The 17,479-nt window shown below is 42.4% G+C and overlaps 2 protein-coding genes across 4 annotated transcripts; one reads left to right on the top strand and one right to left on the bottom strand.

Annotated features, from left to right (window-relative positions):
* Positions 1-1,672: 1,672 nt before the first annotated feature.
* Positions 1,673-13,728, bottom strand: TDG (thymine DNA glycosylase). 3 transcript variants are annotated; one of them, XM_065632899.1, is made up of 10 exons: positions 13,706-13,728; positions 11,120-11,268; positions 8,696-8,925; positions 8,136-8,205; positions 6,604-6,739; positions 6,442-6,524; positions 6,269-6,363; positions 4,556-4,727; positions 4,127-4,255; positions 1,673-3,897 (listed from the first exon to the last, which is right to left on the bottom strand). In XM_065632899.1, the coding sequence occupies exons 2-10, from the start codon at positions 11,211-11,213 to the stop codon at positions 3,761-3,763; spliced, it is 1,146 nt and encodes a 381-aa protein (XP_065488971.1). In that variant the 5' UTR covers positions 11,214-11,268; positions 13,706-13,728; the 3' UTR covers positions 1,673-3,760. The 3 variants fall into 3 exon arrangements, with proteins under 3 accessions (XP_065488971.1, XP_065488141.1, XP_065489852.1); XM_065632069.1 differs by lacking the exon at positions 13,706-13,728 and adding an exon at positions 13,597-13,648; XM_065633780.1 differs by lacking the exon at positions 13,706-13,728 and adding an exon at positions 11,952-11,997.
* An 89-nt stretch (positions 13,729-13,817) lies between these two features.
* On the top strand, positions 13,818-16,368 carry LOC135988571 (ubiquinol-cytochrome c reductase complex assembly factor 6). Its single transcript, XM_065635015.1, has 2 exons — positions 13,818-14,300; positions 16,030-16,368. The coding sequence occupies exons 1-2, from the start codon at positions 14,193-14,195 to the stop codon at positions 16,123-16,125; spliced, it is 204 nt and encodes a 67-aa protein (XP_065491087.1). The 5' UTR covers positions 13,818-14,192; the 3' UTR covers positions 16,126-16,368.
* Positions 16,369-17,479: the final 1,111 nt, after the last annotated feature.

Here is a 17,479-nt window from a genome sequence, read left to right as displayed (position 1 = left end):
TAGTTTTCTGAGTAACCTGAAGTCTGCTCTCCTCATATCTGGAGTTGAGGTCTTGCTGGCAGTTTTCCTCCTGTTAGCACAGACTTTAAACGTGACTGCTTCGTGGTCACTGAGGCCGAGGCAGCCACCAATTGCCACTTTACCCACGAGACTCTCTCTGTTAGGAGTAGCAAATCTAGGAAGGCACCTTTCCTGATCAGTTCCCTCGGGACCTGCACCAAGAAGTTATCACCCAGATGACTTAGGATCTCCTGTACCCGTTTGTACCAGCCGTGTAATATTGCTATGACATTCCAGACATACTTAGAATTTAAGCCTTTTGTGAATACCCCAGCATTTCGGAAGAGGTTATATACCACTTAAGGTTGTATGGCTCTGTGTCATGACCAGGGCTATGCTAAAACATCCTGAGAGCAAAGTAAATGAAAGATAAAGAAATGTTATAAAAATATGTTTTTTTAAAAATTGCAATGCAAATGCAATGCCATGCAAATGCTATGCAAATGCCATGCTAATGCCATGCTGATGCTATGCTATGCTTATGCTAATGCTAATGCCATGCTATGCTTGGAGATCCAGCACAGCTCGGAGCCCAAATCCAGGGAGCCCAGGGGCAGAGCCTCGGCACGTCAGGGGCGTGGTCACAAGAACGGGGCCCTTTCTGTTGGCGGATGCCAGCTGAAGGTGTTGCAGATTTTGGTGCATCTCATCCGTTTGCTGAGCGTCCTTCTCGGATGTCATGGCTTTGCCAGGATTCAGAAAGCTGTAGTGGATTGGACTGGCAGCGGACCACCAAACAGCGACTGTGACCTTTTTTTGGTGCAAGTTTGGCTTTGGGAAGTGTTTTGGAGGTTCTTCTCCGGCCAGCCGCTGAGATGGTCATTGCCAGTTGTCATATACAATCCACTTTTCGTCATGTGTCGTGATCCGATAAGAAATAGACTGTCGTGCGGAATAAGAGAAGGTGACACTTCAAAACAATGATGGTTTGGATTTTCGGTCCGCTCACGAGGCACCCGCTTATCGAGCCTTTTCCCCTTTCCAATTTGCTTCAAGTACCAAAAGACCGTAGAACGGTCGACGTTGAGTTCTTTGGCAACTTCTCATGTAGTTGGAAGAGGATCGGCTTCGACGGTTGCTCTCAATTGGTCGATGTCAGCTTCCCATGGCTGGCCGCTACGTTCCTCATCTTCAAGGCTCTCGTCTCCTTTGCCAAACTTGTTGAACCATCCCTGCACTGCATGTTCGTTAGCAGGTCCTGGGCCAAATGCGTTGTCGATGTTGTGAGTTGTCTCTGCTGCTTTAAGACCCATTTGGAACTTGAACAAGAAAACTGCTCAAATTTGCTTTTTGTCTAATATCATTTCCATAGTCTTAAAATAAATATAAACAGCAAGTAATAAATCAGTAGCAAAAAACCCCAGAAAGCAAGAAAAGCGCATTCAGATGTATAACATAACCACATTTTTTAAAGAATGTTTCAAATATCAAATGGCAAATTTTGACAATGCAAAAACCGCAGTTTCTTTTGCACCAACCTCATACATCCGAGGTGTCTTTAGTTGCCTGGCTCACATTCAACAGCTCAAAATGAAAACTTACGCAGCATTTTAATGAGTTCTGTTGCATGGTGACTGTTTGGCAGAGTTGCTGTGTGTTACATGTCCCGCTGTGTGTTTAGACCCCCGCTAGCAAGAAGCAAAAGCTCATTCTAGGAACACTGCAGTACAATTCCCGATTTTATTGTGAAACATGGAGAGATTTAGGACAGATTAAGAACTTTTGTATTACCGTAATGAAAAAAGCACCAGTTCTGAGGGAGAACACATAGAATTGCAATATTTAGCGAAATGGTCATTGTACACTTTGCTGTATTTGATACCTAGAGAACCTAGTAGGTGACACCATTCAAGAGACCTTTCCCTTCCAATCAAACGGGATAGTCTTGCAGTAGTTATATCCTACTGTGCTACATACTCAGCAGTGCTCATTACATACGTCGAGTTTCGCTGAAAAATAAAATGGAACAAATCCCTGATGCAAGATACTTTGAGCACCTGCAGGAAAACATCCATGTAAACAGCAATACACGATACAGTACACTTTAAATAATAGACAAGACAAATCCTATACCTTTTGGACAATATACTCAACAGCTTTAGGCTGACGCTAATAAACACAATCGGAATCGTAACGCACGCTTCCTTGATTTAAGACACTCAGAATTAAGCCGCATAATTTGGGAAGAAAGCTGTAAACGTCACGCCTGCCTCACACCAGGTCGACGGTGTGTGATCTCAGTGAGAGCTGCGACAGCAGGAGTAGAATCTACCCTAAATGGCTACACTCAGTGCTTGACAACCATCGCTGGCTGTGAGGAAAGGATAAAACACACCAGTACAGGAACCTCCACCCAGTGTGCATTGTGGAGATACTGTTTGTATCTATTTTTCAAGTATGTGAAGCACCTACTGTCATAAGGTCACCAAAATGTTCATGTTTTGATCAGCTTATTGCTTTTACTTCATCTTTTCCCTCCTGATAGAAGAGGGAAAGAAGATGGTCAGGCACAAGCATGGGATCTCAGTTCTTTCCCAGTCACTAATATTGGCCAAAAGTGTGTCTCGTTTAAGCAAGCCCCTCGGAAAAGAGCTGTACTTTCTACAGCTGACTTCTTAGTCATGGAACTGCTGCCCTTACGTGTAACTTAGTGATTTTTCCTTCTAAGAGGAACGAGAACACCCTCCAGGCTCTCAGAGATTGAAGAGAACTGAATGTAACAGGTACTAAACCACAAACCTCCTTCACCCTGTTCTAACTGTACCTGACGTAAACAACGTAGCTGTGGTTTTTACAGAGAAGAAGGTCTTTCTGTTCCCTGCAATGTAATGTGTTCAAAGGGCTTGTCTCCTGGTCAAAGGCCAGGTGAAGAGGCGAATTGCACAGAAATGACAGAGTTTAAATGCCACAGAATTCCAGAACCACCGTTCGTTTCTAAGGAATTCCAGTTCCTCACACTGGAATTTAAGGGGGAAAGAGATGGAGTGGCAGGGACACCTTACCCTGAAACGGCTCCGCTAGCATATTTAGGGCCTGTCCTGTGCAACACAAATTTTCCTCCCCAGTGCTGTGACTTGAGAGGATGTCTCCACTCCCTTAATCCTGGATATGGTCCAATCACTACTTAGACAGAGCTCTCTCATCCCACCCAGAAAATACTTGTTACTCACAGCTGCAGAACACGACTTTCTGCACTTTTTAAGGTAAACGGCAGACTTAAAAAGCACCATTTGCTTAACTGTGCATGATTAAAACCACCACTTCATGTAAGATAAGGGTGCACTTCCCATTTTTCCCCTTTGGATAGAAAAGGATTATGAGATTATCCAAATTATTGAGGCATCGGTAAAAAGTATACAGCTGCCGCTACTACTACATTACAATCTATGGAATAAAATTAACGCCCCAAAGAAATCTTCACAAATGAGAAAACAATTTGTCAAAAAATACAAGAAGTGGTATACATTAAATATAAAACTCATATACAAAAAAGGGCTAATTTTTTTTAAAAAGTCTGGACAGTTTCTTAAAATTCTCTAGTTCATTGATTTGAGCCTACCACACGCTTACTTTGGACTATAATAAAATAACTAGTGGAGATAAAATACTATTAATATGCTTCAGTTGGACAACTGAGGTACCAATCTTGATCACTGCATTAAAACTGCAGCATGTATGGATGGCTGAGAAGAAACGGCTCTTAGGCGCTGCTTCCCTCTTCTTCCCGTGTCACACCAGCACCAAACTCTGGAATCTGGTCTGCAAAGGACTGGGTCATCCATTGTCCATTAGGAACTTCACCGAAGGATGACCCTTCACAGTACTGTGGATCAATTGCTGCCAAAACAAACAAACAAACAAAATGAAATACAGTTAAAAAAAAATGCAACCAATACCACTAAAACTAAAAATACAGATGATGCCACCAGCAAAAAGCCCCCTAACCTCCCAAAACAACCCCTAAACAAATACAAAAAAAAAAGATATTTGCAGTTTCCATCTTTCCTCAGTTTTTCAACCAGGAGTAATGGTTTACAGGCTGAATGCCCCAAGCACTGAACTTTACCAGTTCCATTTGAAGAGAAATGGCACTGTTCGCTTTCGTACGGCGCACGGTCACAGTAAGCTCCTCCATACGCTGCTTCGTAACCTGGATCGTATTTTTCTTCTTTGACGGCCATCTTTTTAGCATCCTCTGCCGAAAGAGAAGACCTCAAGTATTAATATTCAGAACAAAAATGATCAAAGAGTGCTTTTATCAGAGAACACTTGAAAAAACAGCCACGCATTTTAAAGACAATTTTGCTCCCCTTAGATAATTAAGACTATATCAAAAAGAGAGTGAAACCTGTAATTCTATGCCACATAATTTAGAGAAGATAGCATGTCTCTTCCCTCTGCTTAAATTCTTGATTTCTTTTTGCTTAGGAAACGGTTCATTGCATTGTACATGACACTGCATTTTAATAAAGGACTACAAAAATAACCACTATACCTTGTGCAAGTTGCAAGTCAAATGTGTACTGCACCTCCTGCACCTCTGTGTTTGGTGCGATGCCTTTCAGCTGATCCCTTAAGTCTTTCAGCTTTATGTAATAATGAACTTTATCTTGCGCACGAGGAAACTGAGCACATCTTGCACTGGATGATGGCATAACATAGCAGAGCTTGAGATAAAGAGCAAGAAAAATTGCATTACTGGTCCCTGAACTATGAGCTAATATTTAGCGCATCAGAATAACTTACACAGTTAAGCTCACTGTTATAACCCTCTGTACAAACTTCTCCTAATGCCACAAGTGGTTGTGGGAGAGGAGAAAAGGAGCCTTTTGTTTTTCCTTGATCAGCTAGATGTCTTGCCCCAAAGAGAGGGGCTAATTATCAGCTGCTGAAATGAGGTTTTTTAAGTGCTGCAGGAGGAGCAGCAGCAGTGGATTTTACAAGAAGTACCATTTACAAGCATATGTTAGAAAGTCAAGCGCACTCCGGAGCTCCCTGCGCAAGTAGAGCTCTGAGCCAGCAAGTCCCCAGAGGAGAACGTGATAGGCTGAAAACATCCCAAACCAGTCACAGGTTCATTAGCCTGGCTTCTTGGCCAAGTGTGTCTGCATCACACTTGCGAGAGTTTGAAACTCTGGAGTTAGGGTGGCTGAAGCCAACTTAAGTGTGTCTATCACTGCCGACAGCCCTAATCAGAGCTGTAAAGTTAGTTCAGAAAAAGGGAACCGTATCCAATACTTTTATTACCATGCAGTATTTATGAACAAGTAGTTGTAGACAGGATTATTTATCTTTCTTAGAAATACATCTACTGCAGAAGTGTTTAAGAACTACTTGAGAAGCAAGCACTTTATCACCAACGGTTCTTCAGGCTCTCACGGAAACACTCCGCCATTAGAGAAGAACATCTTAAATTCAGCTTAAACTTGCAGAACTAGTAATTTGGGATAGACAGAAAGAAAATAAAAAACAAACCCAAACTTTTGAACTGAGAAGGTAATGAAGCATTGGAATAAGCTACCTTGGCTGGCAGTGTAATTGCCTTTGCCTTAACCTGTTTATAAGAACAGGTTAAGCAAACCTGTTTGTGATGATACATCGCTAGTCTCTTGGGATATCTTCCAGTACTAGATGTCTATGACTAAGGCACTCTTCATCAAACTGTTTACCTTAAGTATCCAATTTAATTTCAAGCTGCAAATCAGTTTAAGACTGAGTCTGATGGAAATACTTGTGCATGCCCAGATCCAGTAACGCTGTAGCTGTAGCGTGTAACAGCATAATGATGGACGGATTACTATTCTTTCTCCTCCACTACTAGCACCATGGCCATGTTTGCTCTCAAAATTCAGAAACACAAACATACAGGGAACTGGACACAGAGGATCAGATGGAAGTAGGTGACAGTTACCATAAAATCATGTATATTTTATTCATATTTTAGATAGTCCTCATGGAATGCACTAACCTACTAACCATAATATACCATTTCCCAAATAAAGTCTGCAAGTCTGAAGAAGCCACATGAAAGACGTGTTCGAAAATTGCACTATCCCCCTTCCTCTTTTTAAGTAAGCGCCTTTCATATCCCTTGTACTTTGGGCAAACTTCAACACTATCATAAATGCGTGCAAGTCCTGAGACTTCGTTAGTTTTGAAATCGCCAAAATGGCGTGTCCTGTTTTTCTTTCTCAGTATCAATACTTACAGTTTCTGTATCTGGCACCTTGTGTGGCTGCAGTCCAAATTCCAAGTTCTTAACTTTTATTCCAAAAACTTCTTTACTAAAAATTTCATAAATACCTAAAACGAAAAGAAGATAGGATAAGTGGACAAAAAGAGCTACTGACAGAAAAATTCATGTAAAATCAAGGTTCTCACATTTTCCATTGAAAGCTGCTATACGAGGTTTATACTTTTGTAACTTCTGCATCAGAATTCGCCCTCCTTCCCGAAACTCTTTACTAAAAGAGAAAGTACTCAAAATTATAATCACAACTATTAATTTATTAACAAGCACAATATTCCCCCTTGTTATCCTACCTGGAGAGGTCTTTGCTTCCAGGTGTTGTCCTTTCAACCATGTTTGTAAATCCAATCCCATATTTATGTGGCAAGGTGTGGTCATCCATATGGTTCAGCTGTTCATTACTTAGACCAGACATGAATAGACACTTCCCTGTGAAGTAGGAAGATATGAATTTGCCTTTTTCTAAGGAAAATAAAATAAAACCAACCTCCTCACCCATCAGAGTACTGGAATGCTAAAGGAAGAGTCTATGTTAACCAAGCATCAATTAATTTGGGAAGACTACTGCCCTATCTAGAAAAGTTTAAAATAACCAAAATGACTATCTACTACAAGAGGACAGAAGATCCTAGGGAACAACAGGAATTCCTCACCATGATCCTAGGTATGGAAACCAGGCTTTTATTCTAAAGGTTCAGGAAAGAGCTTTAGATTTTGTGATTCACTTAAGCAGGTGAAGGTGATCACTACGGATTTTGTGGGAAAGAATGTGGCAAATACAAGTTATCAGTTTTCTTTCGCAACGTTGCTGTCATTTCTCCTTGAACTGAGCCTCTCTGTCAGAACCCGTGGACATCTTCCAGTCGTATTTAGTGTATAAAAGTCTCGTTTAGGGTGTATAAAAGTCTAGTTTGGGGTGTATAAAAGTCTAGTTTGGCTGATGTGCACTGTCAACCTCTTAGGCACAAGTTAACCACAGCTAGCTCCTAATGATGCAGGAAGCTTACAAACCCCTTGCTTTGTCAGAGCATGCACAGCTGGTCTGCTGCTTGGTACAGGAGGTCATCAGTCTGGCTAGTCTGCAGAACACTGCAGAAATACTTGAGCCTGATTTACAAGCTTGCAGGAAACCAGAAGCATTTGGCTGGAGTATCACAGGGCTGCAAATTAGCCCACGTGGTGGTCCACAGCTAGAAGGGCTCCCAGCAAAAGAGAGCACTTCAGAGTTCAGGTATGATCTTTCTTTATGAGAATGTGCTGCAGAAAATGTTATTTAAATGGAAAAATACCTAAGAAAAAAATATCTGGAGAATCAGGTATGCTAGAGGTATATGCTTACTGGGCAAGGGTTTTTGCTTTTTCATCAGCTAGAAACCTTGTTTAGAAGAGGTGAATAAATGCAAACAGAAGAGGGCTTGCTGAAATGCATTTTTTGGAAAAAGGTGTGTAGTTTTATTTTATATCAGAAATTGATGCCTATGGACTTACTCTTGGTAACTCAAGTACTAGAGATTTTATTTTTATCCCTTATGTTGCGCACTAACACGCCAAGAAGTTATTTGGTAATATAATCTGGTAAATTGTGTTTACATGTAAACTCTAAACCTGTGCTGAAAGGCATTGATTATTGATCTTTTATTCATTTTCACGTACAGTATTTGACAGAAGTAGTTATGGGATTTAAATTACTTTTGGATGCTTAAAAGTAAAATCCCTCTCTGCATCCAAAAAAAAAGGCAGAAACAAAATCAGTTTAACTAAAATGCCAAAAGTTCTAACAAAGTTCTGCAAATTCTATAAATAGAATAGGAAAAGAAAAACATACAAAAATGGTTTCCAGGTCCAGGGTAATGATGTCCTTTGTAAGCTGCCATCAAGCCAGGGTTTATGCCAATCTACAAACAAAGATACCAGTCCATTTTAATGATGAGAGCACAGCTTGCTAGTCAGGAATTTAACCAAGTTACAGTAAGGAAGCTTATTCAATTCTCCTTAAGTTACTTTCAATAAACAAAACTGTGTCAATAACACCTTCCATCACTGTTTAAAAAAATTGACAGTGTCTCATTTAGATGTGCAATGTCAAAAGAGCAGCTCACAGTGTGTTTTACAGCCACTGGTGTAGTGCTTCCAGTAAACCAAGTGTCAAGTAACGGTCTCTCATGACTATGTATTATGCCTAAGACTTCTCAGAAATTAGAACTATGTTACTATGATTTTTAACAGAAAATGCAAAGCAGTTCTACACATAGGAAACAGTTTATATACTTTATCTTGCAAGATCTTGCCATATAAGCAATACAGATAAGCAAGCAGAAGGCATATAAATCATAACCAGTGAGTACAGACTAGTAGCTTTTCTACCTAACCTTGTGAGTTACTTACTATTACAATGTCCAGATCAAAGGTCAAAATATCAGGCAAAGTCTTGGTCAGAAGTTCCGCTTCAGATACACCATTAAAACGGTCCACTTTCCTCTTGACTTTAAAAGTATCTGTGATCTTTTCTTGTTTGCCTTTTGACTTGGCTGGTTTTTCTTTTTTAGGAGCAGGCTTTTTGGGTTGCTTTGGCTCAGTTGCTTTGGCTTTTCTTTTCCTTCCTCCTTTTTTAACTTCTGAAAACACACAACAAATACCTTTTCGTACGTTTCTAATACTGCGGTGTGGATATTCAAAAAGAGTGAGCCAAATGTTTGGATACAAAAAGAAGTCAGACAGATAACTTTACATTCAAAATTCGTTAATTTAAACAATTATCAGACGAATTCTGGTTTTGCGGGCTCAACACAGAGCTAGCTTGGGTGTCTCTGTATCACAGACACACACACTCTCCTCCCAGACAATTATGTTGACTTAGGATACAAACCAAGAATAACCTCCTGACTAGGTTTTGTTGTTCACAATGCTGTTCTTAGTCTACTAGTCACACTTCACCTTCTAAATATGAAAGTTGATTGTTACCTATGACATAACGTATTGAAGAAACTGAACAGCACATCAAAAGAAAGAGTCTCAAAGATTACCTACACTGCAACGTCAGGAACACAAACACATAGGCTGAATGCCAGATAAACTAGTCACAGTTTATTGTTTGCAGAACAGATACTGTCCAGTGCATCATATAGCAAGGTAATGTATGAGAGCTTCAGGATCTCATTTTGAATTAATGCCACCAAACTTTAATTTTTATTTACAAAATGCAAGCAGAAAGTAGTCACTGTTCACTCATTTGAAACTTCATCATCTTCTGCCCCCTAAAGCTTCAAGATATAATCAGCACACGTGCTGGTCACCCAGCAATTGCTCTCTATCCTGGTTCATTAATAATGTCAAGCTGCAGAACATAACTTGAAAAATATGAAAACATATTTAGCAGAAATCAGCAAAGAGCCAAGGTAATCTATTACTTGAAAATTGAGACTTCATCTTATTTTCAAAATTTCTAGATGAAACTCTCCCCAAGAAACAAATATGGATACCAGAGCACTGCCCTAAGTCTATATCTTTTTTTGGGCTGTTTTTGTTTGCTCTCAGCTTTCTTACAAGAAGGACAAAAACAATGTGAAATTCCTACCATGTCATTGGAGCAACTGCTTAGGAAAGCTGTAAGCAACAGTACTCAAGCTATGTTCCCGTAGATTTCACACACATTTGGTAAATCTTCGAGCCCTGCCTTTGAAGGCTTTACCCAACTTTCAACTTGTGCAAAAATATTAGGGAACAGTTTTGTAATAGAAGATCACGATTGTCTAAAAACGCTTGAAAGTGCAGTCAAATAACATGCTCATGGTGACATCATGTTATCCAGTAATAAAGCTGCAAAAGAAGCCTAATTGTATAGCACTTGAGATGCATCCTAACTGTAGCGAATAATACTGTGAATGAATAGAGCAGCCTCAACTATTTTAAACTGGACGTTTTCTTCCTATGATTTCATCTGGCCAGGCATTACAACTGAAAAAGAAAAAATGAAGCTTATCAAAAGATGCACTTAAGCAATATCATTGCATGAATTGGCCAATATGTTACCTTGCTACATTCAGCTCTGACCTACATCTAAATATTAAAAGTAAGACAAAACTCGGTGTGTGAATATTTGCTATAGAATCAGAATTTCAGCATGGCAGAGACCACTGCCTTTTTTATGCGGTAAAGAGCAAGCATGTGAGTAAAAGAACAAGGTGTCTCTTCTTGGCACGGTTAGTGAAAAGCCTAAGTGTACAAAATCCTAGTGGAGGGAAAAGAAAGGCAATGTACAAGAGCATGAAGTACAAAACTCCTGTCACATACAGGACACTTTACAGAATTGTTTAAATTTGTTTAAATAAGCCTTGCTAAAAACAAGCAATCCTTAGTGAATATAAGCAATAAGCTTTTTGTGATTACTAAAACATGATTTAAACAAAAGTATTTCAAATAAGCAGTATTATCCTGTACTTCTCCAGCAGAAATTTAAAATTAAAAAGATTAACTCAGACTGAAAAAAGAAAACTTATCTAACATAATATTAAAAATATGAAATCAGCTAAAAGTGATACATTTATCTACTGAAACAAAAACCTGCTTTTTCTGCAACAAGATAATTTTGTGAGACTGAACGATGTGAATACTATCACCTGGGTTTACCTGTCATCTTTTTAATTGTCTGGTAACAAATACTACTTAAAGAATACAATTAATCAATGCTTCCTCAAAGAGCATCAAGAAATCCATTAGGTCCAAAGAAGCAGTTTAAGGTCAATAATTGTTTCCCCCAAACCATTACTAACATTTTAAGTTACTTAGCAAAGCCCAGTCAAGTCAAACTACCTTTAGGAGGCTCCTGAGCAACGTTTGGCTCTGGAATGCCCTCTAGAGTCGGCTGCTCAGCCATGACTTCCACGTTTGGCACTGCAGTCATCATTTGATGGAATGGAAACGTGTAAAAAGCTTGAGCTTGCTGAAGATATGCGTAGTATCTTAGGAAGGGAGAAAAAAAGAGACATAATTTATCAACAATTTAGAAATTTAGTGATGTACCAAACTGACTGTAAACATCAAGCTTTGTCAAGGTCGGCATGTGCTGCACTTATGTCCTGCAACAACTCTATTAGCAAGGCAGTAAATCACACCCACCAAGTGGTCTGACTGCTTAGCTGGTATCAGGTGATGTTAAACCCAACATTAACAGTACAGTTCTCTCATTATTACTATAACGTGGAAGAATCACAACATTTTTAAGTGGAGTGTAGAGCTTTTCCCTTTTTTTCTGAAAAAACCCACTCTGTAACACACAGGCAAACTGTCTATCAAACATACTTAAAATTTACAACACGAGTTAAAACTCTTTGGACTTCAAGTTTCTCAAGTTTTAGATTTTCTTAATGTTACATCAGTCACTTTATCTGACATGACACAAAATGTATGAATCATTCTGTACTACAAAGCAGCATGAATGCACACAGCATTAGTGACTACGCAGATTATTAAACAGCTTTAACAAAGAGTGTGGCAGATGCCATCCAGTTATCCCACACTGGATCCTAACAGAAATACTGCACTTATTCTATACAAGAGTTACACACACAAATTCAGTCTCCTTGCATGCACAAAGGCAGTTTTCCATATACAGCTCTTCTGCTCCAGTTTATTAGTCACTTACAGCCCTCACGCCCCAACACAAACTTCTGCTTCATACTGTCATTCTCTTCTACCTACACAGCTGCCTTCTTGTCCACAGATTCTACTGCCACACAAATATACAGAAAAGATTTCATGAACAGTAAACTTTCAGGAAATAAGTTTATAATCTCAAAGCTATTCATAACAACACCAAATAATCTTTAGTTATATAGAAGTATCTCAAAAGAAGGGATCATTCTCTATTATGCAATGAGCATTTAAGAATATTTAAGAACCCCACTGTAAATCAGATTTATGCCAGAATAGTCCATAGTCTTGTGATCAAGCCACTGATTTTGAACCAAATATCAAGGAGAATAAATTTAAACATGGGTCTGTCAAATTCCTGGGGCAGTTGCTTAACAAAGTAATGGGAGATTTTCAGAGTACAGTAAATACCTCAACTCCCCCCCCACCGCTGGAAGAATTCCATTTTATATAAAATACTTGTGCAGTTACCAAACAGAACAAAGCTGATCTTCAGATTTCTATTAGGAAACATGACTGAGACATGTAGAATCCAGTTCTTAATGTAATAAAACTGACTGAATAAGACAGACGTGAAAACATCTAACCCAAGAATGGTCTCTAACAAGTCTTCCTACGATACATGTCTTCCTATTTTATGCGTATTTAAAGTCTCTTTCTTTTAAAGGGAATAAAATTTCCTTTAAATAGAGGAAAACTTGCACCATACCACGGACAAGTCCTCTAACCACAGGGTAATGAGATGAATGAGAGCTTTTAACCCCATCTCTAAGCCTCATATACTTTTTTTTCAGATAATTTTTCTTGCAAGGGTTCAGAAACACAATATTTTGTTATTGATTTTTGTATTATGGAACATTTAATTTTTTTTTTTGGAGTTCCATGAGAAATAGATAGTGATTTAAACTCCCCTTCAGTTCACATTCAAAATGAAAAGAAAAAAATAGAAGGGAGAGAAGAGACACATTCACTGGAACAAAACCACACGAAACCATTTACAAACCCACCCCTCCGCACACAGGCCCCCACCACCCGCACGCACACGAGTTTCCGAACACGCAGCAAACCCCCAACAAAACCCGGACGCCCCTTCCCAGCGGGGCTGCCCGACCCCGCCACACACCCCAGCGAACAGGGGGCTCCGAGCGCCGGCTCCTGCCTCCTCACCCCCCGGCCCAGCCCGCAAACCTTTCCCCGCCAGCACCCACCAGCTTTCCCCCTTGCTCCCACCCGCACGTAAACACGCGTAGCCCCACACACGCCCCTCCCGTCGGTCCCCGCCGCACGTCAACCCCGCTTCACCCACAGCAAAGCCCGCAGAGCCCCGGCCGTGCTCCCCCGCGATACGCAAACGCGGCATCGCGCCCCACAGCCCAACGCCTCCGCCAGCCCTTCCCCGCTCCCCGACAGGCACACAGGGCCGCCCCACGGCCCCGGGCCCGGGCCCATCTCGCCGCGCCCCCTCTCGCACACGCCTCCCTCTGTCCCGCTTTGTGCCCAGGGCGGGCCCGGGGGAGGGGACGGGAGAGCGGCCGCCACAGCCCGGCCCCGGCTCCCCCGGCCCCGGCTAAAAGGAGAAGGACAACGGCGATTGCACAACGCGAGGCCCAAATGCGGCTCCGGGCCGCCGCCGGTACCTGCCCAACTCCTCGGCCTCCATGCCCGGGCGCGGAACCCGCCGCCGCCGATGGGGCTATTGTCACCGGCCGCCCCCCGCCGCCCCCCCGCCTCAGCGCCCCAACCGACCTGCCGGGCAGCCCCGCGTCACGTGAGCGGCGGCGGCCAATGGGAGCGCGCAGCCGGCCGGCCGGGCCGGCGAGGGGGGCGGGCGGGGAGGGGGAGGGGGCGGTGCCGGTGGGGAAGCGGCTCCCAGCGGCCTCGCCCGCAGCTCCGGGCCGGGAGGTGTCGGGCGGCTCAGCCGCGCCCGACGGGTCGCAGGGCCGCCTCCCGCTCAGCCCCGCCGCGGCGTCAGAGTTTTGGGCTCCCGTCACGACTCGCTCGCGTCACCCGCGGCAGGGCAGTCCTCACCGAGGGGCGGGCCTGCCCCCCGCCGCCATGCTGCGGCCGCTCTGGAGGCGCGGGGCATGACGCACTTCCGGCGCGCTGCGTATGTCCGCGGCCCGGGAGCGGTGGCGCTGGGGTTGCGGCCTGTTCCCGGTTCCCCCGGCTCTGGGAAGCTTGTGCGAGCTCCTCCGGGAGGAAGCGTAGCGTCCCCGGGCCCTCCCCCGCCGCAATGCCCGCCGGCGTGCCCTGGCCCACCTACCTGAAGACGCTGGCGGCCAGCATGCTGGCCATGTTCGCCGGCGCCGAGGTGGTGCACAGGTACTACCGGCCTGACCTTGTAAGTGCTCGGAGAATCCGGCTCGCTCGTCGCGTTACGGCGACCGGTAGCGTGTGTGCCGGGTGGAGGGTCGCCTGTAGAAGTTTTGAGTGGAAAGGTCTCGGGCTGACTGGAAAGAAACGATTAGTCTTGGGAGCTGCCGTCAAACTGGTGACCTGGCACCGAGAATAAAAAACTCACGGAAACTTCTTGAGAAGGGCTTTCTACTGTGGGAAGCTGAGATTTGAAGAGAGTGCTAAAGTGGCAAGAAGGTGCTATATTAGATTTAAATAGGTGGGTTCCCCGCCCCCCCCGATAATGGAAATGAAGATGATCCGCATCTGGAATATTGTGTCCAGTTCTGGGCCCCTCAGTTCAAGAAGTACAGGGAACTGCTGGAGAGAGTCCAGTGCAGGGCAACAAAGATGATTAAGGGAGTGGAGCATCTCCCTTATGAGGAAAGGCTGAGGGAGCTGGGTCTCTTTAGCTTGGAGAAGAGGAGACTGAGGGGTGACCTCATTAGTGTTCATAAATATGTAAAAGGTGAGTGTCACGAGGATGGAGCCAGGCTCTTCTCGGTGACAACCAATGATAGGACAAGGGGCAATGGGTTCAAGCTGGAACACAGGAGGTTCCATTTAAATTTGAGAAGAAACTTCTTCACGGTGAGGAGGACAGAGCACTGGAACAGGCTGCCCAGGGAGGTGGTGGAGTCTCCTTCTCAGGAGACATTCAAAACCCGCCTGGACGCCTTCCTGTGTAGCCTCATCTGGGTGTTCCTGCTCTGGCAGGGGGTTTGGACTAGATGATCTTTCGAGGTCCCTTCCAATCCCTAACATTCTGTGATTCTGTGATGATCAAAAGTTTACTTTAGAAACAATGACAGACTGAAAGTCAAGGCTATCACAATTACAGTCACAGAGAACCAAGCTCCAAATGAGACCATCTACCCAGGATATTAGTGGTTGATTAGGTCTCTTGGAAGCCTTTGAACTCGTAAACTTTAGATTGTCTTCCTGCTCTTGTTTACTTTTGATTTGTGAAAACACTGTGCTATATTCAAATCAGAAATAAGTTAATCACCATGTCCAAATTTAATCAATCACGCCAAAATTTAAGCAATGAGGCTTAAGTCATGGACAGATGTGTAAGAATGTGTGTATTTTAATAGTCTCTACTGTAGCCTTCGTTACAGGCCAATAGGCGTATTCATTCAGAATGATCTACACCTCTTTAAACTACCATGAATTTTGAAGAGGAACAGTTCTTCAAATGTCATGTGGCATCTTTTCCTTTTTTAAATTTTCATCTCTAGTTCCAGGGCTTAATTGCTAAAACAGAAAGGCAGAAGCAGTGAAACTTTTTCTTCGTTCACCAGGAGAATGTGTGGAAACTTCAACTGGTCCTTTAAAGCAATACTGTTACAGACATCTCAACCAAACTTACTTTCTTAAATGGCAAAAAGAAGTTTTGTTTAAACAAGCTGTCCATTCTTCCTTTTTTTTGTGCCCCCCCTTTTTATTTTCAAACCATATTTTGCTACTTTGAAGTAGAAGTCAAATTATGAAAAGGTAATAGGTTTATTTTTAAGATGTTCTGTATGTAAGAATTACGCCCTGCTCAAAAAAGAGGGCAGCAAAATCACAATTTAGCCATAACACTGTCTCTTACAGAATATGCTAACTTCCTGGTTTGCGAGTTTAGTTTTTCTTCTGCCACAACACTGAATGTCTTTCTCTGTTTTTACCAGAGTATACCTGAGATACCTCCTAAGCCTGGAGAACTGAAAACAGAACTGTTGGGTCTAAAAGCAAGATCAAGCGAAGCTCAGACTTCACAACAGTGACTGGAATTTGCTTATGTCGTGAAAACTAGAACTGAGAAAATGTTTGTTCAGCTGTTTCAACTGCAAAGTCCACATGTGAAATCCTGTACTCCCTTAATACTTTCTTTCCTTTAAGCAGAGTTACAGGCAGCGTTAAAATGTACAATGAATACTGTTAAGCCGACTGGTTATGCAGCAAAATTATTACAGCTTCCTAGTGTTGATTGCAGTGTAAGTATCTTCAGAATAAAAGGTGTAAACTCACATTGGTGAGTCTGATGGAATTGGAAACTTCTAAGATGATTAACAAGTAGAGGAAGTTTAGCATATTGAAAAGTCAAGCTTTTGTGGCCTTAATAAGCTTACCTGTTCACCTGTAGTAGTGATACCGAAAAGTCGGCAAAAAGACTCTTTAACACAGTTTTGAAAGTGTTAAGAAGCAGGCACTTTTATTGCAGTGTGCCAGACGCTCAGAGGATCGTTCCCCTAATCGCGTGTCCGCAATTCGCACTTCTTGGTATTTATTACATACACCTATTGCATATTCATTTGTTTCTAGCGGTTAGTTAATGCATTAAACATAAATTATTTACATAACCCCTCAGCAAAAGTCATGTAGCTCTTTCTTCATTTAGTGGAACATTCCACTTTCCCAGCTTGCAAGCCAAGGACGTTCAGCTTTGCCTCATGTCCAGGCTCTATAAAGCTCTTGTTTCTCTGTTAGGTTCCTGTTACATTAGGCCTAGTCTTGCTACATCAGGCCTAGTCTTGTTACATTATGCCTAGGGGTTTCTAAAAGATTTTTGTTCCTGTTATCAGTAGAACCCCACTTACTCATTAGCATTTCCCCTCTTTGTAGAATTTTAACTCAGTTTTACTGGATGTAACCCAGAACCTGGTACAGTAAGTGACGGGATGTACAAGTAAGAAAGATTGAGCACTTCTTGCAGTGGATGGACTCCTAATGCTGGCTCACTGCTGCAACAGCAGGCACAGTGGCTTTCTGTTACTGACAGAAGTCTACTTTGTTCCACTGTAAGGCTGGGCAGTATCTTACAGCTTGGTTGTGTTAGTATAAATAGGGCAAGTGTGTACAGATTACAGTGAAATTATATACATTTGTGGTCCATTTTGGGCATCCTCTGTTTATGGCTGATTTTGATAGCTGTAAATATACAAAACTCTGAAATAAGTACAGGTTTACCTTTCAGTCCCAAAATAGGATCACCACAAAGCTCTCACACCAGAAACTCAGGAAGACGCACAAAGTCAACATCCTACAAAGATGGTAGGAGAACCCTTTTCTGAGTGGTGTGCAGTAGAGCTTGTGAAGGTTGGGGATTGCTTTCCCTTAGGAAAGGTACCCAGAGAAGGC

This window comes from Caloenas nicobarica, chromosome 1, assembly GCF_036013445.1.
Source record: "Caloenas nicobarica isolate bCalNic1 chromosome 1, bCalNic1.hap1, whole genome shotgun sequence".
NCBI classification, from domain to species: domain Eukaryota; kingdom Metazoa; phylum Chordata; class Aves; order Columbiformes; family Columbidae; genus Caloenas; species Caloenas nicobarica.
This window is presented reverse-complemented; position numbering and strand designations above follow the sequence as displayed.